We start from the raw sequence: 27297 nt of genomic DNA, 5'->3' as shown, positions 1-27297 counted from the left end.
TCTAAATTGTTTTTCCATCCCATGACGCTCTCGAACAGCTGCTGATTCCAAGATGACGGATCCTACAGCATCGCCGGAGGATCACTGGAACAAAGTAAGCTTACTAGTTTAGACAAATGAGATGTGAGGACAAATAAGCGGTGTATGACACTGCCATATATTCGTAGCAAGAATACAGTGTTTGTAATTTGCTACACTTGGCTTGTGTTAGCTAGCTAACGGGTAGCTAGCTAGGTACTAGCGCTTTTGTTTATGACTCTTTTCAAGCTTCTTCCCCTTTCGTTACGATTCTGTTATGGTCAACTGCTGGCTAGCTGGCCAGCTTGTAGTTTAGTCCTAGTGGACCAGACGGGTGATTTGCAAATTCATCGTCTGGATGGACAGTGTTTAATTCTGCAAACACCCATTATATATCCACAGTTAAGTTAATAAATAAACTTTACAAAACGCTGTTGGTGTGTACAGATTGCGCACACGTCACGATGTACATGTACGCAACGCATGTTTGCCGAGGTTGTGCACGTGTAAATGGTTTTGCAAAAAATACTTGCCATACTTCAGCCTTGTCTGCACTGACCGCGTAGGGGCTACTAGTAACTAACTGCCACCTAGCAGTGGTGTAAACATACTTTAAAGTACTACTTAAGTAGTTTTGGTTATCTGTACTTGGCTTTACTATTTATATTTGACAACTTTTTTTCCTTCACTACATTCCTAAAGAAAATAATGTACTTTTTACTCCATACATCTTCCCTGACACCCAAAAGTACAAGTTACATTTTGAATGTTTAGCAGAACATGAATCAAATCAGTGGTGTATTCATTCCGCTGATTCTGTTTCTTAAACAGAAGCAAACGAAACTGGGAGGAACCTACCTGTATTTGACCAATAGAAACTCGTTTTAGTTGCAGAACATATAACTGTTTGGACAAATGATTACACCCCAGGACTACTGTCAGTGGATTTTGTTTATGCACATTGCTGTGTTTATGCACATTGCTGGGGATTCGATTAAAGTGAAAGTTGATTGAATCAGTTTTGGAACCGGTGCCCTGTGTCCACGGCGAAGTCTAGAATCCTACTCTTCAGCTAGTCGGAACTAGGAAACTCGAAAATGTCTGAACTGCTAACTTGTTGAACGCGGCACGTTTATAACTAAAACCAGTTAGCAATTCTGACATTATCGAGTTTCCTAATTCAGACTAGCACGTGAATGCGGCAGAAGTCGGCTGATGAGTATAGAAAAATTATGTTTCCACATGCAAAAGTGATTGCTTTTGATTTAAAAAAACCCACATTTGATCTGCCTTCCCAATGAAAACTAGTTTGAAAATAATTTATAGAAAAGAGATGTATGTTTCTGGACGATGCATCATGCTGCCTTGTTGTTGACATGCCCAAGCAGCACAGATTACTGTTCCATTTGAGAAGGGAGCTCCTTCCTTCACTGCTTTTACCCGTTCATGTCACCGGTTCCCCGCGGCTTAGCATAATCGAATCTGCCCATTGAGTGAGACGGGAAAGAGCCTGTTCTCACCTCCTTATCCACTGTCTTATTCTCTCCTGTCAACACCTGCCATGACTGAACAGAATGACGGGTCTTTCAGTGACAACGGATTTGACCCCAGTGAGTAGTATCCTTAGTCCTAATTGTTTTACCAAAACATACATTCTATAGCTAGTAGGCTACCAGTCCTCTGGGTAACTGTTGATTAGTAATTGAATGATGTCTGAGCTCTTCATGTTCTCAATTAAGGTTTCTTTGCTGAGAATGCAAGGAAGGGTACTGTGGTCTCCAGGGCTAACAGCATTGGGTCCACAAGTGCCTCATCAGTACCAAATACAGGTACTGTGTTCTTTGTCATTTATGTTTCGACAACATGTGTTAGGGAACAGTTAGTGGTGTGTGTACTGTATGACTAAACGGTTTGTGTATGTGAGGCAAAGCTGCATATTTTGTGCCCTGATTCAGAAACTACTATTAATGTAGTGCCCCTTTTATTCATTGTCTTACTCCCTACCCCACTCTCACTTCCACTCTATTCTTTCTTGTTATTTTTCTATTGCATTTCCAAGTGACCTAGTTTGGTTGGGCACTGTCCAGTGTTTTATTCTAGCTTGATGTCGGCCTTGAGCCCTAGGGAGGTAGACTGAAACACCTGCTCTTCCTCTCCTCACTGTAGATGATGAAGACAGTGACTACAGGCATGAGACCACATACAAGGAGTCCTACAAAGACCGGCGGAGACAGGCACACACACAGGCCGAGCAGAAACGACGGGATGCTATCAAGGTTTGGCCTCCGATGGGGAGCGGAACAACAGGAGTGTATGGGGTGGAGGGTAGTTGTGAGAAGGTTGAAAAATACAAAGGATTGGGAGGGTGAGACTGATCTCGTCCAATAAATTAAGAGTTTTCTTAGGTGGCCAAATGTAATACTTTTGTCAATTCTAAAATCTGCTTGTTGTGTATGTTTGACTCCACAGAAGGGTTATGATGATCTCCAGTCCATAGTGCCCACCTGCCAGCAGCAGTCTGAGTTTGCCGTGGGGACACAGAAGATCAGCAAGGCCACAGTGCTGCAGAAAAGTACAGTATTCTATTTAGACCATTGTACTTCTTAACCAGAAATGTACATTTTAGGACTGCAAATTGGCATTCCGACCAGCCTTTTTATAATGTCAACGTACTATAAATATTTATAAAGGATCCCACCCTAAGCTGGAAATTTTCCTCCCTGATTGAAATGCTTTAAGTCCAGAAATCCCTGACTGGTTGTTTTTGTGTCTCCTGCTGCAGCTATTGACTACATCCAGTTTCTGCACAAGGAGAAGAAGAAGCAGGAGGAGGACATGTCTATGCTGAGGAAGGAAGTGATGGCACTGAAGATCATGAAAACGTTAGTCGCAGGCCAAAAAATCTGTTACTACAGTGTGATACAATAAAACGTCAAAGCAGAGAGGGAGAGCTGCGGGGTGAATATTAAAGATATTAGCTGTGATAGATTAAATATGTTTAAGTTAGGTTAAGAGATCCTTCAACGGTATGTTTCATTTACCTGATAACTCATGCATGTGTGTTCACGGTGGATTGCATAGGCTGTATCAGGTCAGCCCTGGCAGACGGGCCTTATCAGAGAGGGAAATACCTCAGCCTACACTCTGCTCCAGCAGAGATAAGTCCAGGAAAGCAGTCAACGGGGTTGGTTTTACCCAAACAACAATTGGGACATGACCCTCAGCGTGTACTGTGGAGGGAGGCCCCTCATACAAGAACATCTGAATGACTTGAGCTGCCATCTAATCCATTTATTTTTCTGAAGGGGCACAAAAGCCTCATTTTATAAGTTTTGAATTGTGCAGTCATTTATGCTATTATTTGATAGCATCAGGGTTCCACGCTGACCTTTTTTTACAAGGAGCACGTGTGCGCTTAAGTTGAGAAATGTAAGCGCACACAGAAATTTAGGAGCGTAATGAAAAATGAGGTTTTAAAGCTAGAATGCTACATTTTCTAGGTGCACTGATGCACCTAAATTAGAATTCCAGGTCGCACAGCAAAAACATTACAGGCGCATATGCGAGTAAAATGGTCGCACTGTAGAGCCTTGAACATGTGCTACCAATACGAAGCTATCATACTTGTGTAAATATGATGATATTAGCGCTATTGTCAGTAGCTAGGTTTCCATCCATTTCATGCAAATAAACTGCACATTTTCCCACCAGAGATGTTTTTCAATCAAATTAACTCTTTGTGGATAAAAGGCTGTGCGTGATGACGTAGTGCACATAAAAATACCTTTTGAGGTAAAAGTCCGATGAACTGAATAGAAAATACAAGTTAAATGGGTTTACATTGCATTTTCAATTCTACTGATGGGTTTCTCCCAAAAAATTGTTGTAGAGTGAGTTTCTACTCTGGTATTGGCAGTGCGCTCTAGCCAACAGCTCGCAGATACAGTGAGGGTTTAGCCTACTTGGCAGCTTTGTCAAACGGCAGCTCGATATTAATTGGAAAGGAGCATCAAGCTCATCAACTTGCACTTTCACCACCCTGTGAAGTTCATTAATCTGTAGCCTAATAAACGGCATGCTTTCCCAATGCGTTATAGTGGGACGACCACACGTCATCGCGTGACAAGTTTACTTCGATATGATGGTTATTATATTGACATTTGCTCATTAAAAGCTTTTCCACTGACATTTCTCGCATAATACATTTTAGACACAGAAAGATCCCACCTTGTCTGGCGTATTTGGTTTTGTCTGCATTTTGGAAAGTTTACCGACACATTTTCTGTTTCAATCAAGCCGGTCGTGACTTTAAAAATAAATTAAAATATTTTTTATCCGACATGTACTTTACGCGCATTTAAAAGTTGGATGGAAACATGGTCAGATGTAGGGGAACAGGTTACTTAAACAATAAGGGCCGAGGAGGTGTGGCACAGTGCCTGGATACAGCCCTTAGCAGTGGTATACAATGTCTTCAGAAAGTATTTGTACCCTTTGACTTATTCCACAGTTTGTTGTGTTACAACCTGAGTTCAAGGTGGATTAAATCTACAGTACCAGTCAAGTTTGGACACACCTACTCATTCAAGGATAATTGTGGAGACATCAAAACTATGAAAAAGCACAAGTAACCAAAAACGTGTTAAACAAATCTAAATATATTTTAGATTCTTCAAAGTAGCCATATGCTGAGCACTTGTTGGCTACTTTTGCTTATCTCTGCGGTCCAACTCATCCCAAACCATCTCAATTGGGTTGAGGTCGGGTGATTGTGGAGGCCAGGTCATCTGGTGCAGCACTCCATCACTCTCCTACTTGGTCAAATAGCCCTTACACAGCCTGGAGGTGTGTAGGGTCATTGTCCTGTTGAAAAACAAATGATAGTCCCACTCAGCGCAAACCAGATGGGATGGTGTATATCTGCAGAGTGCTGTGGTATCCATGCTGGTTAAGTGTGCCTTGAATTCTAAATAAATCAGTGTCACCAGCAAAGCACCATCACACCTCCTCCTCCATGCTTCATGGTGGGAACCACACATTGTGGAGGTCAACCGTTCACCTACTCTACGTCTCACAAACCAAGAATCTCAAACTTGGACTCATCAGACAAAGGACAGATTTCCACCGGTCTAACGTCCATTGCTTGTGTTTCTTGGCCCAAGCAAGTCTCTTCGTATTGGTGTTCTTTAGCAGTGGTTTCTTTGCAGCAATTTGATCATGAAGGCCTGATTCATGATGTCTCCTCTGAACAGTTGATGTATCTGTCACTTGAACTCAAGACTTTTTTGGGTTGCAATGTCTGAGGCTGGTAAGTCTCTAATGAACTTATCCTCTGCAGCAGTGGTAACTCTGCGTCTTCCTTTCCTGTGGCGGTCCTCATGAGAGAGTTTTATCATAGCGCTTGATGGTTTTTGCGACTGCACCTGAAACTTTCTTAAAATTGTCGGTATTGACTGACCTTCATGTCTTAAAGTAATGATGGACTGTTGTTTCTCTTTGCTTATTTGAGATGTTCTTGCCATAATATGGACTTGGTCTTTTACCAAATAGGGCTATCTTCTGTATACCACCCCTACCTTGTCACAACACAACTGATAGGATCAAATGTATTAACAAGGGAAGAAATTCCACAAATTAACTTTTAGCAAGCACCCGTGTTTAATTAAAACGCATTCCAGGTGACTACCTCATGAAGTTGGTTGAGAGAATGCAAAGCTGTCAAGACAAAGGGTGGCTACTTTGAACAATGTCAAATATAAAATATATTTTGATTTGTTTAAAAAATTGGTTACTACATGATTCCATATGTGTCATTTCATAGTTTTGATGTCTTCACTATTATTCTACAATGTAGGGAAAAAATTAAACCCTGGAAGGAGTAGGTGTGTCAACTTTTGACAAGTAGTGTGTGTGTATGTGTATATATATATAGTATTTTTTTTCACCCATCTACACACAGTACCCTATAATAGCAAAGTGAAAACATTTTTGTAGAAAGTTTGGCAAATTTATTGAAAATGAAATACAGACATGTCTAATTTACGTAAGTATTCACACCCCTGAGACAATACGTTAGAATCACCTTTGGCAGCTATTACAGCTGTGAGTCTTTCTGGGTAAGTCTCTAAAGAGCTTTGCACACCTGGATTGTACAATATTTGCACTGTCTAATTGGTTGTTAATCATTTTACTCCTGAACTTATTTTGGCTTGCCATAACAAAGGGGTTGAATACTTAATGACTCAAGACATTTCAGCTTTTAATTTGTTTGTAAAAAAATTGTGTGTGTATATATATATATATATATATATATATATAATCTCAATTTAATCTATTTTAACACAACAAAATTGAAGTCAAGGCGTATCATAACTTTCTGAAAGCACTGTATTGGCTGCATACCATAAACCACCAAGGTGCCTTATTGCTATTATAAACCGGTTAACAACATGAATATAGCAAGAAATATGTATTGCGTCAAACCCATGGTATATTGTCTGATATACACACGGCTGGAATTCTGTTTCAGCCAATTAGCATCCAGTACCCAAACTACCCGGTTTATAATATGTGTTTAACCTGTGTGTTGTAGGAACTATGAGCACATAGTGAAGGCCCACCAGAACAACCCTCAGCAGGGGGAGGAGCAGGTGTCGGACCATGTCAAGTTCAGCGTGTTTCAGAGCATCATGGACTCCCTGTTCCAGTCCTTCAGCAGGTCTGTGTCTGTGGCCAGCTTCCAGGAGCTGTCCGCCTGCGTCTTCAGCTGGATCGAGGAGCACTGCAAGCCTCAGGTAGGACACTCAATATACGGTACTGCTGGGGGATGGATGCCGCACCAAATCATGTAAGGTTTTATTTAAGGTAGTGGTCTTTGTGATAGTCATGGTTTTTTGGTGTATTTTCTACTCAAGGGTGGTATTTTGGACTTCCGTCTGACCCCAACAGGTCAAAACTATCACCACTGTAGGCTATAATTGACATGCCAGCCACCCTGTCTTGCTCTGACGATGGATGACTGACTATGTTGAGTTGACAGCTGTGTAAGGTAATCCATGTTTGTCCTCTTTTTCTTCCCAGACATTGCGTGAGTTTGTGGTGGGAGTTCTCCGGCAGCTCAACAGCCAGCTGTATTAATGCAGGCCAGGCGTAAACTCAGGACAGGAATCTCCCCTCAGGGATGGAGCCGGGGCCTACCCTGGGTTCTCAGGGTCTGGTAGAGACCTCACATATCAGTCTATCGTGTTCCCTCCTGGCCTGCAGCATTTAAATAGTTAACGCTTACTCAACTCACCACCAGTCTGCAGCAGGGTTGGGTGTTTCCTGTCTAGTCAGGTCAAATCCAGCCCAGCATTCTGTCTGTGGTTTTAGTCATCAGGGGTTTTTGTTGCAGAACAGAGTTGTGTTAAACCAGGCAAATGGCCACTTGCTTGTAAACGTTCCCTAATGTTTACATTCACCACAAATCAGGGGTTGGAACCACATTTTATTTTTTAATTGTTCCATTCCAAACCTCTTTTTTTTGTTCCAGTGTTCAAACCAGCATAAAGCTCTGAACCGGTTCGAATCAAATCCAAGACAGTCGTGAGTTAAAATATTCAATTCAAACAAGTTGTGATGGTATTTGAGAATTGTTAAATGTTCATCATTGATTGTGATGTTATGATTGCTGTTGTGTACATGTTGTGACAGAATCAAGCATATTTGTAAGTCTGTTACTGCAGCTGTTTGCCTTTTCATCATCTTTATTGGCAAAAAAGACACAGTAGAATAGTGATTCATGAATAGTTCTGTATTAAACAATCTCTGAACCAAAAAACTCTGGCCAGGATTCAATCAGATTAGCGGTAAACGCATAGCTGATCATTACTTTTGTTTAGGTGGTGTTGGAGGTGTAACTGCGTTTTTAAAAATGTAACTTTATTAAACTAGGCAAGTCAGTTAAGAACAAATTATTATTTACAGTGACGGCGTTAGAGCTGTCAAATCCACAAGAAGCTCCTGGCGTTGCCATTGGATGCAGCACCAAGTCGCATTCGTAGAAATCCCTTGCAGAAGTGTTACAAATTATAACAGTGAACTGTGTGAGAAATCCCTATGTCATTTCTATATAGCCTACACTTTCTTGTTCTGAACTTCTAAGGTGGGTGGGACATAAGGACGGGTGTGGTTTCATGACAATGACCACAAGAGCAGCCGCTTACCAATTTGACAGCTCTAACAGTTACCACCTAAAAAAAAAAGCAATGTGTTTGTCGGCTGATGCAGGTTGCCGCAGATCTGATTGAATCCTGGCCTTAAACAGTCAATCATGTAAAAATGTAATGTGAAGAATTTAGTGATTGATTTTGACAATGTGCTCAGGAGAACTTCTACCAAATGTTTCAGGACCTTCTGGTAAACAGATGTGAATGTTTAATCTGTGTAATCACCGGAGTTTAAAAAGGGATTTTATACAACAAGTCTTTGTGCTGGTATAAATAAATCCGGTCTGTTACGTTTTTTTTTTGCTGATTTGGACAAGAATTCGATGAAAGTATTTCGTATGAATGATTTTTAATTGCAAAATAAACTTAAGTATACACCTGTACAAGGTATTTTATTACAAAACATTACAAATAGTAATTAGTTACTCCTGGAATGAGTTTTGGTGGTATAATACTCCCTGGGAATTGACATTCAAGTCAAAAGTAAACAAAGATCCTCCAACATTCTGTCAGGTACTTGGCATAGTCACTTTACAGTCCTCATCAGTCTCCACACCAACTTCTTCCTAAACAGAGAACGCAAAGATGCTGACATCTCAGGTGGACAAATAGACTTAACATTTGTCTGCCTCTCATGGTGATGAATAATATCTCGTTTCCCAAATAAAAACAATAGAATTGATGAGTAGAACTGTAGATCTGTAGAGCATCTTACCAGAAATTGCTTCTTGGTCTTGGGGTATCCCTCCAAAATGGAACCCATCATGTCAGATGCCTGAGAAGAGCAGAGACAAAATCAGACTATTTGTTCTGGTTTATCCTGCTCTGGCACGAATAGTCTTATGGCTTTGATCAAGTAAGGGCTCTATTCAATCCAAATTGCGGAAGTACAGCGCGTAAGGCAATGTTACCGTGTTTAGTGGAGACTGCATTCACGGTAAACGATGCATGTCTGCTTAATCGGAAATTACCTTTACATTTTATCACGCAATCCGTAACACTTCAGCAATACAGCTGGAATAGAGCCCTAAAATAAATCACCAGTCTCTTCCTCTTCTTCCACTCTTTCACGTAGAGATGTCTCTCCTTGTAAACCTGAAGGAAAGACGCATGAGCACAGTATATGGGGGAAAAAGTGTTTTGTATTTGAACCCAGGTCTGATTGTGACCCATACCATCTCCTTCTGCTCTGGTGTGACATGATTGGTCGCTGACTTGATCTTCTCCAGGCGCTCCCTGTAACCAGAACACTCTGCTTTCAGCTCCTGGATCTCTGACATCATTTCCTCTGTGGTCAGGGAGCTGTTGAGCTCCTTCAGCTCTGCAATCAGAGATAAGAGTATGTCAGATTGTCCAGTGTGTGGGTACGGTGCTGATAGGGCCAAAGAGGGGAGCCCTACCTGCGTCCAGCTGTCTGCAGCCCTGAGAGATAGCCTGCACCTGTGTGCTGAGGTCAGAGATGCGACTGTCGATGGCCTTCAGATCTGCCTCACTCACCTCTGCAAACTGGGCCTGTAGGCAGTCAAATATATTCTGGTAGTTACTTTTACAGGTTCGTTTTTTAATTGCTTTGGTGCAATTTTCACAACTCTCAGTTCAAAACAGATCATCAAAAAAGGCAGTTAACACATTTTCAATTGACTAACACAAAAATCAGTCATTTTTTCATCAAACTGCACACTGCTTTACTACAATTGTATTGGCCAATACAGAACTGTAATAGCCATAATATATACATTTACATAGACACTTATCCAAAGTGACAAAAGTCCACACATTTTGGTATGTGTCCCCAGTGGGAATCGAATCCACAACTCTGCTGTTGTTAGTGCCACGGTCTTATGAACTGAGCCACGTACAGGACCACTACAATACATAAGTACAAAACCATGAAATACTTGATTATAATTAATACAATACAGGTGGAAGATGTATGCTTGCCATCCCCATGTGAGTACCACCCTCATAAAGGCCATGGATGAGGCATGCAATGATTTAAATCCAGACCTATAGTACCAGTCAAAAGTTTGGACACACCTTCTCATTCAAGGGTTTTTCTGAATTTTTACTATTTTCTACAATGTAGAATAATAGTGAAGACATCAACACTATGAAATAACACATATGGAATCAAATAGTAACCAAAGAAAAGTGTTAAACAAATCAAAATATATTTTATGAGATTCTTCAAAGTAGCCACCCTTTGCCTTGACAACTTTGCACACTTGGCATTTTCAACCAGCTTCATGAGGTAGTCACCTGGAATGCATTTCAATTAACAGGCGTGTCTTTTTAATTTAATTTGTGGAATTTCTTTCCTTAATGCGTTTGAGCCAGTGGTGTGACAAGGTAGGTAGGTATACAGGATATACAGAAGGTATACAAGGCATACAGAAGATAGCCCTATTTGGTAAAAGACCAAGTCCATATTATGGCAAGGACAGCTAAAATAAGCAAAGAGAAATGACAGTCCATCATTACTTTAAGACAGGAAGGTCAGTCAATATAGAACTTTAAAAGTTTCTTCAAGTGCAGTCACAAAAACCATAAAGAGCTACGATGAAACTGGCTCTCATGAGGACCGCCACAGGAAAGGAAGACCCAGAGTTACCACTGCTGCAGAGGATAAGTTCATTAGAGTAAACTACACCTCAGATTGCAGCCCAAATAAATGCTTCACAGAGGCCAAGTAACAGACACATCTCAACATCAACTGTTCAGAGGAGACCGCATGAATCAGGCCTTCATGGTCGAATTGCTGCAAAGAAACCATTACTAAAGGACAACAATAAGAAGACTTGCTTGGGCCAAGAAACACGAGAAATGGACATTAGACCGGTGGAAATCTGTCTTTGAATGCCAAGATTGTGCAAATGTGAGATCTTTGCTTCCAACCGCTGTGTCTTTGTGAGATGCAGAGTAGATGAATGGATGATCTCCACATGTGTGGTTCCCACCATGAAGCAGGTGTGATGGTGCTTTGCTGGTGACACGATCTGTGATTTATTTAGTATTCAAGGCACACTTAACCAGCATGGCTACCACAGCATTCTGCAGCGATACGTCATCCCATCTGGTTTGCGCTGAGTGGGGCTATGATTTGTTTTTCAACAGGACAATGACCCAACACACCTCCAGGCTGTGTAAGGGCTATTTGACCAAGAAAGAGTTTGATGGAGTGCTGCATCAGATGACCTGGCCTCCACAATCACCCGACCTCAGCCCAATTGAGATGGTTTGGGATGAGTTGGACCGCAGAGTGAAGAAAAAGCAGCCAAAAAGTGCTCAGCATATGTGGGAACTCCTTCAAGACTGTTGGAAAAGCATTCCTCATGAAGCTGGTTGAGAATGCCAAGATTGTGCAAAGCTGTCAACAAGGCAAAAGTTGGCTACTTTGAAGAATCTGAAATATAAATTTTGCTTAACACTTTTTTGGTTACTACATGATTCCATGTGTTGTTTCATAGTTTGTAGAAAATACCAAAAATAAAGAAAAACCCTTGAATGAGTAGGTGTGTTCAAACTTTTGACTGGTACTGTATGTCAGGCTTGGATAGAAAAGTATCAATTTTTATGGATAGTGCAAGTGTATTGCCTAATGTGAAAACAGTGTACTGTAATTTACAGTCCTGTAGCATACTGCATTCAAAGGGCAATTTTGAAACATCTTACATTTTCTGCCATTGGAGTACGTTAAAATAAGAAAATGTAATTATGTTGTGTTTTGGTGATCAAACTAATGTACTAATTTCACAGTAAACTTATGTTGGATCAATGGTTGTGTGGTGAAAGAGGTCTCCCAAAATAATTTATGAATGGTATTGAATGGAAGACTGGCTGCTTACAAGTGTTAACAGTTGAGTTTTTTTTTTACAAATTCCCCACATACTTGTGAAAATAGCACCAAAGAGAGAGAAAAAAAACGAATCACCAAAACAGAACAGATTCAGATCAGCAGTGGCTACATATTTCCATCAACATATACAATACACATTGACGTGCTGCTCTGATACTCAGCCTGGATCACCTGATCAGCAAAGTAGATCTTTTGCTTCCCATAGGTTTTCTCTTTGATCTTCCCTTCCAGTGCCAACTGTTCCATGGCTTTAACCACAGCCTACCAGGATAGGAATGAGTAATCAAATATACATTTTAGTTTATACATGCTGAAAATCGTATCACTGGCTAAGAACAGTTTAGCCTTTCTCACCGTCTTTCCCAGGCCGTGCTGCTTCTGTAAATTGTTAAAGACATCTTGGGCACTGTAAGGACGGTTCTTCTCGTTCAGGTAAGCAAATATGACTGTTAAACCTGACAATAAAAACACAAAACAGTGACCTGTATAACTTCTAGCTGTTGTATGGATTTATCAGTGCAGGTCAGTGAGTGTCAGTATGCTAGCTTGCTGTACTGGTTCCAACTTGGCTAACGTTAGCTAAATCGGTTAGGAAAACGTCTGTCATGTTTGGCAACATACCAGACACAATCAATGTAGCAACCAGGTAAAATAAAAAATGATTAAAACTCATACCTCCGTTGTCTTTTTTGCTCATTTTCTTTATTCTGTGAGCTATAAGCTATCGCTAACTAACTTGTGCTAGCTAGCGGTGCAAGAATTATTTACCTATCTTGAGTTTCGCGCGCCGTGAAGCATTGTGGGTGCCCAGGCTTTACATACGTCATATCAAAACAATAGCTGGTTTTCATCACCCTCCACCTTTGTGCAAGACAGCCCTGGGACAGCTTGAGTATGTATGGACTCTCGAGCAGTGCATGAAATAAGCGCCAGCAACCAGCCAAATGTCGGTAAAAAGAGTCCCAAGTGAAAACTTTTTATTTACCAGCAACACTGGCTAGTGGACCAAAATGATGTCAAAATTGTGATTTTGGATCTGTGGAATATTGCATTGTTTATAAATAACAAAATAAACATTTAATCCAGACTTCATATTTAATAAGATTTGCACATCAAAACCAATGTCAGAGAGAGAGAAAAAAAAACTGTACCGAACAAATTTATAGAACATAATACTAATAATGAAGAATTGCCTGGCCATCTTCATGAAGCGATACCGCAACAACCCCTATTTAAACTAAAGTGGTCCAAAACAAGTCATGTACATTCACTCTTTTTAATTAAAATCCCAAACCTTTTCAGATCAGACAGATTCTGTTTTCTGGGACATCTCCATGAACAGGGAATCTAGAAGTTATATTGTAGGTAATCTCCCACAGTCATGATTTTCTATACAACACAAATAGCATTATTGGGCAATTTGTCATATATATATATAAACCAGCATTGTCTCTTTCTGATTGTTTGATCCAGCTACGTCAGCAAAACCCATCTGTGGGCCATTTCAGTTTCATTGACCAAGAAGAATCACTCCTACTTATTAGATTGTTTCCATGAAAAGACAAAAGCAGCAGGAGCTTGTTTGCCCATCGCAGGTTAATCATGCTGACCTGCACACAAAAAAAATAAAAGAATAGGCTAACATTTACGGCACCCTAGTTTTTAAAAGACAAGCATATTACATATTTTCCTTTACATATTCACATTTTAAAAAAAGGCTAATCAGGTTGAGTTTTGTATACCAGCATTTTGTTCACTAATCAATGTAAACATGTTTTCCTGATGATTTTCTTAAGACGTTTACAAAATGTGGTTCATGCATGAGTTTAGAGGTTAAACTAAAAGGCTTATATTCTGTACTTCTTACATATGCATGTCTATTCTACAGATTCTCCTCTGAGAAGGATCGGCAAAAATGAGTGAAGATGGTGTCAGGGATTGGGAATGCCACGGGAGAAGGGATACAAGGAGCAGGTTAACTTGATAAAGTTACTTATTGTGATGATAAAGACAAAAAGATCTAAATAGCCCATGACTGCTCATTCAAGACACATGGAGAACACAGGAGGCAACCCTACATTCACGGATCTACCCAGAAGTACAGCAAACAAAACAGGACCAATGGTGTGGGAAGAAACAGTCGGGGGGGAGACAGTAAAACACATTTAACTAAAATGCCAATCCCCTTTCTTTAAAACAATGATTTCAGACTCAAAACAAATTCATGTCTCAATCAAGAATGATCTAAAAAAATATCACCATTAATATTTACTTAGTTTTTAATAGAGAATGAGTGTCTTAAAATTAAAGCAGTGGTTTTTACTAAAAGAGAGTACCAGTCAGCTATTGCTAAAACTATTCAAAACTAGGTCATTTCAGTTGTAAAACTTCACTAATCAACAGGAATGTCATACTTGGTCCCATATTAAATAGCCCTGTGTGTCTAGCATTTTAGGAAATGTGTATACTACCTAGTGGTCGACTTAAAAAAAAAACGTATTACTCACTAGGGCATACTGGATGACAGGACAGAGAAGTGGTTCCGTAATGCTGTTTCAAAAACAGATGGGAGTTTTTTTACATTGCGTTTCCTATTGCTCAGCCTGCAAAAGAAGACTTTCTGGATGATGGTGGCGTACACATACAAGCTACAGACTAAAGGAAGAAATTGAAAAGTGAGATAGAAATCAGAAGTACTTCACAGTGATATCAACTGAGGCCAATCGGGAGCCTGGCTGCTGGATCCTACGATTAAATGACTCACACATACACGCAGTCAAAACAATCCATAAACATTCCAATCACTCAATCACACACAAAGACTTAGTTTGATTGTTATGCACAGGCAGAGGAGCCTCACTGTGGTTTCCCCAGTAGGTTGGAGAGGAAGCTGGACTCCTGTCCCCCACCCTGCCCTCCTCCCCGTCCTCCTGCACCCCCAAAGGAATCCATCTGGTTCAGCTCCGACTGGTCCAGCATCTCAAAGTCCTCTCCGTCCAAGTCCGTGTCCAGCTCCGAGCTAGACTGCTTGCGGTAGCCCCTATGGGCCCCTGCTCTGGTGGGCCCCACCCTCTCTCTGCGGGCGGCAGGGGGACGAGGCTGCATGGCACCAGCCAATGCCGCCTGAATCATGTTGCTAGCGATGATTCCAGCCAGGTCACCTCCGAGGAAGTCAGAAGCAGTGGGGAGGCCGCCGAAGGAGAGCTCCTCGTCGTCCTGGTCAGAGTCCAGGTGGGATTCCACATCCAGCAGCTCGGCCGTGGTTCGGGGGCCAGTCCGCCCAGACCGAAGACCCAGGCTGGGCAGCCCGATGCATGAGTCGTCGTCGTCGTCCATCAGGGTGGCATCTGGGTTGATGGAGGGGAAGTCATTGAGGTCTCGTGCAAACGACTCCTCATTGTCACTGTGTCTATCAAAATCTGAGGATGAACGGAGAGGAAGGGGTTCAATGTTGTTGGAATGTCATTTGTAATTTAAAAACACAGACAATCACCCTGCATGTCTTACCAGAATAGGCAGACATACCACAATACAGGAAAACACAGTGCAGTGCCTTATGACATGTCATCCTATCATACAGGCTCTAATGTTAGCTACAATTCACAGATACGCATCAGTCCCCGATTCAAATGTTTAACATACGACTGCTTTGCGCGCTGTGCCCAGCTTCGTGAGCAAGGACAGCAGTCTGTTCGTGATCTTGCACATCTGCGCAGCACCTTCAGCATTCAAAAGCTAAAATGGCTTGCACGATATTGGGCTTCGTTAGTTGAGTGACAACCTATGTAATTTGCCATGTTATTGTTATCTATGCAATGTTGAAAATTGTGTTTTACATGCACTGTCAAATTGTTTTACCGGCATAAAAGCTCACTAAAAACTTCCAAATGGTCAAAACCATTTGATTTTGAGATGGGGGTGAAATCTAAAGTTGTGTTCATTGGCACATTACTAAATCAAACATTTAATTGCAAAAATGACAAGTTACTTTGTGGGTGACAGTGATTTCAGAAGCAAAGTAGGAGATAAAACATAGGCTATATTGCCCCCCCCCCCTCTAATTTGATAGTGGGGTAGTAGATGACTAGTCTCCCTTATGGCTCAGATGCCTACATAGTATACACCATAAACATACAGTGCATTCGGAAAGTATTCAGACACCTTGACCGTTTCCACATTGTTACTTAACAGCCTTATTCTAAAATTGATTAAACTCATTTTTCCTCAATCTACACACAATACCCCATAATGACAAAGCAAAAACACGTTTAGAATTTTTGTGAATTTAAAAAAAAAAACAGATACCTTATTTACATAAGTATTCAGACCCTTTGCTGTGAGACTCACATTTGCGCTCAGGTGCATCCTGTTTCCATTGATCATCCTTGAGATGCTTCCAGTGGCAATGTAAATCTTGGTTGGGCAAACTCGAAAAACATTTGGGGGGGGGGTGCATTCCACTACACAACACTAAACAATACATTAAATTACATAATAAGGGTGACCACAAACTGTTAGGGCCTACATAAAGCTGTTCCAACAGCAGAGTCCCAACACCTTACCACTGCCACAACTGGTTATCAGCAGGGCCTTGTCTGGCAGTGAAACAGTTAATTCAGCCTCATTTACTGCCTTTAAAAAGAACATAGCTGATATGGCCGACTTGCTTAAACAAATGTGGTTCCTACTGACAATTGAGAGGTACAAACTATGGCATAAGGGGACGACGAGCGGATAAGAGGCAATCCGTAATTTCGATTAAGATTTTAGTGAGCAAGCTAGGACAGACATAGTCAATATAACTATTTGTTCAGCACTTTTGAAATGTACAGCAGCAGAATTCAGAACATGGGCCGTTTTTACAGTATTTTCCCTGTACACCAAGTCAGAACCGTAGGATAAATAAAGGGGGCATATAAGTAGACAAAGCTGTTACAATATTAGATGATTACATTTCTCTAAAACAGACTATAGGCTACATGTGCACCACCAAGTCAGAACAGTAGGCGAAATTATGAGGAGGAGAAGGGAACAAATTGTTAGGTTGAGGCACATGGGCTACTAAAAGCTTACTATTACCTTCTTAACTACAGTATACATATCTCCCTGCCATATTACATAATTTATGCAGCAGCATACAATAAATTTTTGGACTCACTTTGTTGTGCTCACTTAAAACAGGAAGGTGGGCACAGTGGTTCTTCATGGACATATTTTGTCATCAAATTTTGTCAAAGTCAAATTTTGTCAAAGTATTCTCTGGATTTATGGAGCTTTCAAGACAACTGGGAACTCAGGAAAAAAACAAGGTCGAATCATGATGACGTCAGTGATCTTCAGGTCGGAGCTCTAGAAAGGGGCCCAAGTTCCCGACTTGCAATTCCGAGTTGGATGACCGTTCAAAACGTATTGTCCCAGTCGGAGCTCGCTTTCCCCCCCCCCCCAGAGTTCCCAGTTGTCTTGAACTCACTGAAGTCTGAGATTTCCCAGTTCAGATTTTCCAGTTGTTTTGAGTGCAGCCAAAGTCATGCTGGATTGACAGCACGGCCAATGTTGAATGTTTATCCTTTTAAGCTTGGAAAAGAGACCCTTAAATCCAGACTCGGACCACATACCCGCTCCACTGACGACCAGGCTAGTTATTGCTTTGCAATTCTTGAAGTTAGCTACTGATTCCTTCCAAACCATTCATTGTTGTGTAATGTTTATGTCCAATGGCCGAGGAGCACCGATACATTTTATCTATACATTTCTCTTCATATGACAAGGATTGAAAAGGATTTGCCAGTAGATGATCGACTTGACTCATGCTGATGACTGCTAGCTTGCTAGCTAAGATTTTGAAAGTAGGATGTTGACATGATCAGTCCAATCAAAGCTACTGTAGATATAACGTGATTTTTATCTGTGGCCAATGACCTTGAGCCTTCTTGGATAGGCATTTCTAAAGTAACTCTATGGCAGCACCCAAGGGTCTTGAATGTTCGAGCTCTACCCGTAGATTTTGCGGTGACGTAGTGTCCCCATGAGTGAACACTGAGCCAATCACATTACCAACCCTTACGCTCCGTATTTTCCACTGGCTGCCCCACCACCACAGAAAGCACTGAGCTAGGCTGAAACGCCTGCATTTTGGAGCTGCCTTACTCAAAGACAAAAAGATACCATGTTTGCATGCGGCTTTATTAACTCAACGATTGTTTGCAAACTGACATGTGAAACGTATTAATGCCAAAATAACATGCAAAACAGGCACACAAAAAAAGCTGGTGGGGCTCATGATTTAGAAAGGCACACGCCTATCTATACAAGGTCTCACAGTTGACAGTGCATATCAGAGTAAAAACCAAGCCATGAGGTCGAAGGAACTGTCCGTAGAGCTCCGAGACAGGATTGTGTTGAGACAAAGCTCTGGGGACGGGTACCAAAACATTTCTGCAGCATTGAAGGTCCCCAAGAACAGTGGCCTCCGTCATTCTTAAATGGAAGAAGTTTGGAACCACCAAGACTCTTCCTAGAGCTGGCCGCCTGGCCAAACTGAGCAATCGGGGGAGAAGGGCCTTGGTCAGGGAGGTGACCAAGCAGGCCTTTATGGTAGAGTGGCCCGACAGAAGCCACTCATTGGTAAAAGGCACATGACAGCCCCCTTGGAGTTTGCCAAAAGGCATCTAAAGGACTCTCGAACCATGTGAATCAAGATTATCTGGTCTGATGAAAGTCTTTGGTCTGAAAACCAAACGTCACGTCGGAAGGAAACCTGGCACCATCCCTACGATGAAGCATGGTGGTGGCAGCATCATGCTGTGGGGATGTTCTTCAGCGGCAGGGACTGGGGGACTAGTCAGGATTGAGGGAAAGATGAACGGAGCATAGTACACAGAGAACCTTGATAAAAACCTGCACAGGTGCTCTCAGGACCTCAGACTGGGGCAAAGATTCACCTTCCAACAGGACAACAACCCTAAGCACACAGCCAAGACAACACAGGAGTGGCTTCGGGACAAGTTTTTGCTTTGTCATTATGAGGTATTGTGTATAGATTGATGAGGGGAAAAAATGATTTAATACATTTTAGAATAAGGCAGTAACGTAACAAAATCAAGGGGTCTGAATACTTTCCGAACGCACTGTACACACACATCAGCTCAGACAGATCAAGCCCAGAGAGGCCCAGCTCATGATCTCCATCAGCAGCTGATTTTAAATTAGAATGGAAAATGCATGTTTGCATCGAACTGCAGCAATTCGTTCTCTAATCAAAAACAAAGTGTCAAACTAAAACGTATCGTAGCCCATGTATCTAGATACGTATCCAATCGTCTTGAAAGGGAAAGATGCACATCCCTAATAGCTACATTGGATCTGGTTCTAATTCTCGTGACTCCAGAGTATATGTGCCTGGAGGTGCAGACTCAGCGGGTGGGTGCGTACTGTACCTTCTGAGCCCTCTGTGAGAGGAGTCTGGCCACGGGACAGATTAAAGGTCCCATTGTCTGTGTACGAGACCTCAGCGTCAGAGTGCTCAGAGTCAGTCATCGCAAGTTCTTTGGCCACTATAGCATCGTCAAACTGAAAGAGAGGAAAGACATTGAACCGTTAGTCATTCATAATATAGTATATTTCCTCTTAAATGTAGTCCATATATCACAGATGATGTGGCCTGATATGACTGGCAGGGCCTGCTATTTATATCTCTAAAGGGGTCAGGTTATTGTAAATCTGAGACCAGCTGCAGTCTTAAGCTACATATGCCACTCCTGGCCATCTAACGGAGTAATAACCAACACAGGAAACAAGTAGGCCCATTTCAATAGCCATAACAGTCAGATAGATGACAACCTGACTATGCTTTTGGACTGCATGTGAAATACATCTGGTGAATTACCGTCGGGCAGAATGCAGCAAGCTCCTCCTCACTGTCACTGGCATCACCGGATGCTGCACCCCGAATTGGCTTGCGGAGGACTGCAGAGCAAACACACAAACCACAGGTTACGATGACTGAGTTATTCCCTTGATCCAGTCAAGGTAGAAGGAGATAGTTTGCATGGACAAACCTAAACAAGTGTATCAATGCCAATGCAACTATCAGACACAAACAAACAGGCAACACACACACACACTGTACTCACACTGGTTGTCGATGGGCTTTGACGTCATATACCCGCGAACGCTGAAGTCCAGCCACTGCAGGGCCGGCTCCAGCTTCACGCACACACGCTGCCACACTCGGTGGTATGCTGCCAGGGGGCACAGCAGAACAGCCAGCACTGGGACAAGAGAGAATGGCTTAATGTTAGTGGAAACATCACTGGGCATAAACACACAAACAAAAAAAAGACAAAAGAACCATGGCTGCATTCATCTGTGCTATTAGGCTCTGGCTCACCCAATCCCCAGCCTCCGAGCTGCTCTCCTCAGCCCAGACACACCCATGGGCTTCAGCCCAACTTATCTCGCCATTCAACGGAGAACGAAACAAAGAGTGGGAGCTCTAGCAGCCACAAGATTATTAAGTACGTCAGAGGGCCCTGGCAAGGCCTCCCTGATCTGTGCTCTCCGGTAGATCGGTCGCTCTACATTGGTTAGAGGTGTTGGGATTAGCATGTCTCAGCCTGACCTCCCTCCATTCCTGCTTCCCCCTCTTCCTGATTCCCTCCCTGCCTGTCTCAGCCCAGCCAGGCGGTAATCACCTCACAGACAGAACCCTGGTGCCGGGGACACAGATCTGGTTTCACCAGCCATGCATTTTTAACAAGGGCAGCCAGCTTCCCACCATTAGGGAGCTCTGAATGGGGATGGCGTTTGGGAAACAGGAGGGTGGGGTAGGTGGGTCGTCTCTCACTGTACTCACCTGCAGAGTAAGAGAGCACCAGTCCAGGAATGTACCGTCCAACCATGACCAGACAGGTCAAGAGGGCACAGGTCAGGAGGCAGAACTAGAGACAACAAACAGAGTTCAACTGGTCAAGTTACTGATTAGTTGTATGTTCACAGTAGGCTGAGAGTAGACAAGATATTGTATTAGGGTTTATATAGGAGACCCTTCATACTAGTACAAGGGGAGTGCCAAGGCCTCACCTTGCCAGGGTTGTGGCGTTTGAACTGCACCAGGCTGGATGTGAAGGCCAGCCCAGAGACCCAGACCTCAGCAATGTGGTGACACAGCTCTGGAACACTGAGCACCCCTGGCTGCACCAGGCCCCAGCTGCAAGATAGAAGTACAATAACATCAGTGACATCATCTCTCTGTGACCACAGCCCAACCAAAGTGTGACGATAGGATACAAATGATATATTTGTAAGACGTAGGCCTACCTTTCATTTTCAGACTCATCAGGTTTTCTAACTGTGGGAAGAGACAGAAAATGCACTTAACACCCGCATTTAACAACAATCCACATCACTACATGCACTAAACCTAGACACTCTACACCACATGAGTTTAAATGAGGACAGGCATGACAAAGGATATCATTCACTATACAGGGTCTAATGAATAGTACAGACCAGGGCCAGCAGGGTATTCACACCAAGGGTAGTATGACACTGGGGAATAAGGGACAGGATCTAAGAACCAAGTCAGGTGTAATTAACACAGTTGGGCAGAGGTACTCAGCAGGGACAGACCAAGACACAGTGGGGCATGAGGCGTTGGGTGCAGAATAAGGCAGACTACCCAGAAATAATGTACGATATCCTCCTCACCTCTGATCTCAGGCCAGATCTTGTTCCTCCAGCTGTCAACGCAGATGAAAACAAGCAGGCCAGAGGACAGCAGGAAGAGCAGGCGCAGCGAGGTCAGGGCAAAGAACCTGGAACAGAACACTAAGGTCAGCTTCAGAACAGCTGACGTTTCCTTTTGTTTAACATGTCACAAACACACCTCGTGGACTCCCGTGCAAGTGGCAGTTACGCACAGACTCGGTTGTTTGTGTGTGGTGCCTCAGTTACTGACAAAGGTGGGTTGCTGACTGAAAGTGACGGAAAAGGCCGACACCACAAATATCGTGGTGATAGTTTGTGTGTACATGTGACTTTGATCTCTACTTTGAATACAGGCGTTTCCTGTGTTTGTCACCTCCTGAGTAAAATGTTGTCAGACTCTGACAGCAGACAATCTAGACATTAGTTCAAATGAGGACAACAAAGGTTTAGAGCTGCATTCACTTCAAGCTCACCAAGAGGCAAACATACTCTTTCACATTGCCAGGCCAGCATTCTAAATAAGATTTTGTAATATCTACATGCAAACCACCATAGTCCCTGTGCCCAAGAACACCAAGGTAACCTGTCTAAATGACTGTCGCCCCATTGAGCTCACAATCTGTTTCCATGAAATGATTTTAAAAGGCTGGTCATGGCTCACATCAACACAATCATCCCAGACACCCATGACCCACTCCAATTCGCATACCACCCAAACAGATCACACACTCTCTATTGCACACCACACTGCCCTTTTCCACTTGGACAAAAGGAACACCTATGTGAGCATGCGGCTCATTGACTACAGCTCCGTGTTCAACACCAGTGCCCTTCAAGCGCATCACTAAGCTAAGGACCCTGGGACTGAACGCCTCCCTCCTGATGGGACGCCCCCAGGTGGTAGGCACCAACACATCCGCCACACAACCTCAACACGGGGGCCCCTCGGGGGTGCGTGCTTAGTCACCTCCTGTACTCCCTGTTCACCCATTACTGTGTGGCTGCACACGACTCCATCACTATCATTACATTTGCTGACAACACAATGGTGGTAGGCCTGATCACCGACGACGATGAGACCGCCTATATGGAGCAGGTCTGAGAACTGGCAGTGTGGTGCCAGGACAACAACCTCTCAACATCAGCAAGTCAAAGGAGCTGATCGTGGACTACAAGAAACGGAGGGCCGAGCACACCCTCATTCACATCGAAGGGGCTGTAGTGGACCGTGCCGAGAGCTTCAAGTTCCTCAGTGTTCAAATCACAAAGGATCTATCATGGTCCAAACAGACCAACACAGTCGTGAAGAGGGCACAACAATTCCCCTTCCCCCTCAGGAGGCTGAAAAGATTTGGCATGGGCCCTCAGATCCTCAAAATGTTCTACATCTGCACCATTGAAAGCTTCTTGACTGGCTGCATCACCGCTTGGTATGGTAATTGCTTGGCATCCGACCGTTAGGTGCTACAGAGTGTAGTGCATACGGCCCAGTACATTACTGGGGCCGAACTCCCTACCATCCAGGACCTCTATACCAGGCGGTGTCAGGGGAAGGCCTTAAAAATTGTCAAAGACTCCAGTCACCCAAGTGATAGACTGCTATCGCACGGAAAGTGGTACCGATGCATCAAGTCCGGAACCAACAGGACCCTGCACAGCTTCTACCCCCAAGCCATAAGACTGCTAAACAGTTAGTCCAAATAGCCATTTGGTAATCTGCACTGACCCTTTTTGCACTAACTTTTTGACTCATCACATACGCTGCTGCTACCGTTTACTCTCTGACACTTTATTCGTAGTTATATGTACATATCTACCTAAATTACCTCGTACCCCTGCACATCAACTCTGTACTGGTACCCCTTGTGCATAGCCAAGTTATCGTTACTCATTGCATAACTATTATTAATTTTACGTGTTTCACTTTTCTTTTCTTTCTTTATTTTTTGTCTCTGCATTGTTGGGAAGGGCCCATAAGTAAGCATTTCACTATTAGTCCACACCTGTTGTTTACAAAGCATGTAACAAATACAATTGTATTTGTTCTTAATTGATCTGTCTGGTAAAATAAAATCAAGCCTAGTAGCCTACAGATTTGTTTCAAAAGCGGTGTTGGAATTCAGGACTATGTAATCTAGCTATGCAAACAACTGGCCCAAAAATAGATAGCTAGATGGCAGCTATTACACGTGGCTCCATTACCACTTGGTTTAACACATCTAAAAGACAGTTAGTGGCCACAATAACAGCAGAGTGAAATGTTGCTGATCGCCTACATCATTAAATATTAGAGAACTATTGGCTGATAATGCATGGCATACAGCTTCTTATTAGTAGTACTGAGATAGATAACACATTCAGAAGGAAACAAAACCCTGACCCCCATTTCTTAGGGACCTCTGTTTAAAGTAAAAAAGTACACACATACCCATTGGTAATCATGTCTATTGATTGTGTGCAAATTAAAAGACACAACAGAATTTTCCTATACCACACACCAGCACTGGTACTGTTAGGGTGGGCTTACTTCCTGTACACTTCTCCACCAAAAAACATGTGACTTGTGTCATTTCATGCATTACGATGTATCACTCCGGGCCTATATAGACTATTAGTTCACCACACTAAGCTGGCTGACTTCTTGACATCGATTGATTGGTGACATGGTGGCTGTTTGCAATGGCACATTTAGGATATTGACTCTGTAATACAAAGTACATTGCCTCTGTAGGGGGACATAGCCTTATAGGACTTTTACTATTGTCATATCACAGATTCTGTTTTACACTCCTTGTAGACATTTGACATATAGGCTTAACTAGAGAAGTTGCAAATTCAACATACTAGGCCTATTTCCATTGAAAGATAATGTCAACCCCCATAGTAGATAGTGTTTCTAATGCAGCCTACAGAAGCACAATGGTGCTTTGGTGATCTATTAATAGCAGCTGTGGTGAGCCATCTGTCTTATCTTAAATTGATTGGAGACGTTTTCGTTGTGCAAAAGCTTCTGATGGTACAGTAGATATGATTACTGTACTTGGATATGATTTATGTAAGGCATGAATTATACATTGTACAAATATGCTTGTCATCACTGCTATACCATTTATAATTTCTCAAAAACTTACCAGAACACAACGTTAACCACTGTGTACAGTAGCACACTCTGAAACGGCCTTTCCCACACCAGAACGGACTGTAGGTAGGTCAACATCGGCTCGTAAGGTCCGAGTCTCTTCTGAAGCGAGGCTTTAACAACGCGGACCTGGCCATCTCTTTCGCTGGAGCATGGTCGACTTCTCAGGCCAAGAGTCGACCCCTGTTTTCCTGAACACTCTCCCATGGCATTTTCCAGTCCTTCCGTATGCGCCATCTCTCGCGTCAAATGTTTATTAAATAACCCTGTAAAATAACACCTCGGGATAAATATGGAGCTAACTAAAGAAAGTGTCGTGTCCCAGATCGTGTCTCCCACGTCAGAACAACCGAAACCGCTTTTAGCCGACTAGAAGATGACAGCAGACTTGTTACCTTGTCACTCTCAAACAAAGCTACAGTAACTGTCAAATGTCCCTGCCCGAACGAGCTTGTCAGTTAACAAAAATACGCTAACATTCCTGTATCTAGTCAAATTTACCACGCAGTGTCGTTTCACCTGGCTAAGTATTTTGTTAGCTAACTAGCCAAAAAGCTAGCTGTATTTGGCTAGCTATGTGTGCTAACTGAATACTAATAATAGTGCACTGTAGCTAACGTTCACTGCTGGCTTAGCCAGCAACTGCACGATGCTATCGATATCTTTACCAACTATGACTAGAACATATATCAATTATTTGTAAAATAGCACACAAAAAGGGACACCTACTTTGACATTATTGCAGAAAATTATCAAGTCGTATTGACAATATGGCGTTGCCCTAAACCTAGCTAATTGAAACGCCTTTTTTTACTAAAAAAGATCGTAGTCAACTGGCTCACCAATCAGAAGCAACAGCACTACTTTGTCGTTTATTGTGGATTTAGCTGTGGACAGACAGGTTGCGGACCAAAGTATGTGAATGACATTTCAATAACCTATATTGAGGTAATCTATAATCAGTCAATTGTGTAAAATATCGTGTATTTACACTTTACTATCACCATCAGACATCACACTATACAGCAGTTGCAATGAAATCATGCATGCAGTATGCCTCATATTCTATAATTACAGCTAGAGCTTCATGTATGAATGAGTTATAACTGAAGTTGCTTTTAAAATACATTTGAAAATAGCTCAAATCATTTCGATACAATTTAGAAGATGTATAGAAAACCCAAATGGAGGAGTTTGTATTCTGCAACAAATCAGATGCCACGTAACAAATAACGAAGCTGTATTATTGCGAGTAATGTCATAAGGATAATGTCAGTGCAGTTTTTGTTCGTACCGGAAGCAAACGGAACGAAGTGGGCGGGACCTACCATAATTTGTCCAATAGAAACTCTCGTTTCGTTTTGCAACAGTTTGGACTAATGATTACACCCTTAACCCCCTGTTTAAAACGCATAATTCCCCCAAATGTGGGGAACTGCTCATCGTAAATAACATGAATACGTATTCTTTGATGAGGTTTAACGGAGGTTGGCATCCAATAAATGTTGCATTACCGCCACCTACTAGAATGGAGTATAACTCCACTAAACATTGCTTGAAAATAAAAAATAAACTTACAAATACCGTTACCATCTAACCAAACACAAATAAATCCATCACCCTACTCCACTATTTAAATCTATCTAGTCCTACCTCAGGCCAACAGTCTGAAAGGACTGGACACCCCCACTCAACACACCCTGTAACTCTTCTGACGTCAAGTCTGGTACACCCAAATACCTCTCTGCCTGTGCCACCACAACCTTACTTTTCTGCGACTTACGTTCCATCCCTCCAGTACAGTTGATAACCATTGCAATAAAAGCTAAAAATGCAATCTTACTGAAGCAAATATCACGTATTGGTCTATCCCTCTGTACTGGTACAGATCTACTAGTAACACTACTCCTCTCAGGATCCATCCCCTTTGACCCCATCTTCCTCTACTTTCTTCACTGCCTCAGCATGACAACTTCTACACTACTCTAACCCTAGAAACCTCAATCTGCCTTTCTCACAGCAGACATTTCTGATCCCCAGTCCCATGGGCACCCCTACAATTAACACATACCACTACTTTCCCCAATGCTACACATTCCTTTCTCATGTCATTCTGCATAATTCTCACACCTAGGAACCTCCCTCCTACACACTGCTGCCACATGCCCATAAGCTTGACACCTGTAACAATGTAATGGATTTCGGCACAAAAGCTCGTACTGGATAACATATATACTAACATCACTTTGTCGGGCAAAGACTCAACATCAAAACTCAAAAGAACAGACAGACAACAGCTCTACTGTTTCACCACCCGGTCTGCGTCGCTCCAAACAACTAGAATCACAAACACCGGGAAACTTCCCCTT

At 42.5% G+C, this 27297-nt stretch overlaps 3 protein-coding genes across 4 annotated transcripts; 1 reads left to right on the top strand and 2 right to left on the bottom strand.

Annotated features, from left to right (window-relative positions):
• Positions 1-6: 6 nt before the first annotated feature.
• LOC120036158 (max-like protein X) lies at positions 7-8608 on the top strand. Its single transcript, XM_038982632.1, has 8 exons — positions 7-94; positions 1592-1628; positions 1758-1847; positions 2185-2294; positions 2488-2590; positions 2801-2900; positions 6611-6812; positions 7099-8608. Exons 1-8 carry the CDS (start codon positions 53-55, stop codon positions 7153-7155), a joined length of 741 nt encoding a protein of 246 aa, XP_038838560.1. The 5' UTR covers positions 7-52; the 3' UTR covers positions 7156-8608.
• On the bottom strand, positions 8558-13081 carry LOC120036166 (homologous-pairing protein 2 homolog). 2 transcript variants are annotated; one of them, XM_038982640.1, is made up of 8 exons: positions 12757-13081; positions 12436-12536; positions 12253-12342; positions 9626-9737; positions 9401-9546; positions 9267-9320; positions 8941-9000; positions 8558-8791 (listed from the first exon to the last, which is right to left on the bottom strand). In XM_038982640.1, exons 1-8 carry the CDS (start codon positions 12776-12778, stop codon positions 8735-8737), a joined length of 642 nt encoding a protein of 213 aa, XP_038838568.1. In that variant the 5' UTR covers positions 12779-13081; the 3' UTR covers positions 8558-8734. The 2 variants fall into 2 exon arrangements, with proteins under 2 accessions (XP_038838568.1, XP_038838575.1); XM_038982647.1 differs by lacking the exon at positions 12253-12342.
• An 81-nt stretch (positions 13082-13162) lies between these two features.
• Positions 13163-25741, bottom strand: LOC120036147 (reticulophagy regulator 3-like). Its single transcript, XM_038982622.1, has 10 exons — positions 25658-25741; positions 24921-25194; positions 21790-21896; positions 21400-21430; positions 21163-21289; positions 20936-21020; positions 20214-20351; positions 19967-20046; positions 19518-19650; positions 13163-15500 (listed from the first exon to the last, which is right to left on the bottom strand). Exons 2-10 carry the CDS (start codon positions 25163-25165, stop codon positions 14938-14940), a joined length of 1509 nt encoding a protein of 502 aa, XP_038838550.1. The 5' UTR covers positions 25166-25194; positions 25658-25741; the 3' UTR covers positions 13163-14937.
• Positions 25742-27297: the final 1556 nt, after the last annotated feature.

The sequence above is a fragment of the Salvelinus namaycush genome, chromosome 3, assembly GCF_016432855.1.
Source record: "Salvelinus namaycush isolate Seneca chromosome 3, SaNama_1.0, whole genome shotgun sequence".
NCBI classification, from domain to species: Eukaryota; Metazoa; Chordata; class Actinopteri; order Salmoniformes; family Salmonidae; genus Salvelinus; species Salvelinus namaycush.
Note: the sequence above shows the minus strand (reverse complement) of the source record. Positions and strands in the feature narration are given on the sequence as shown.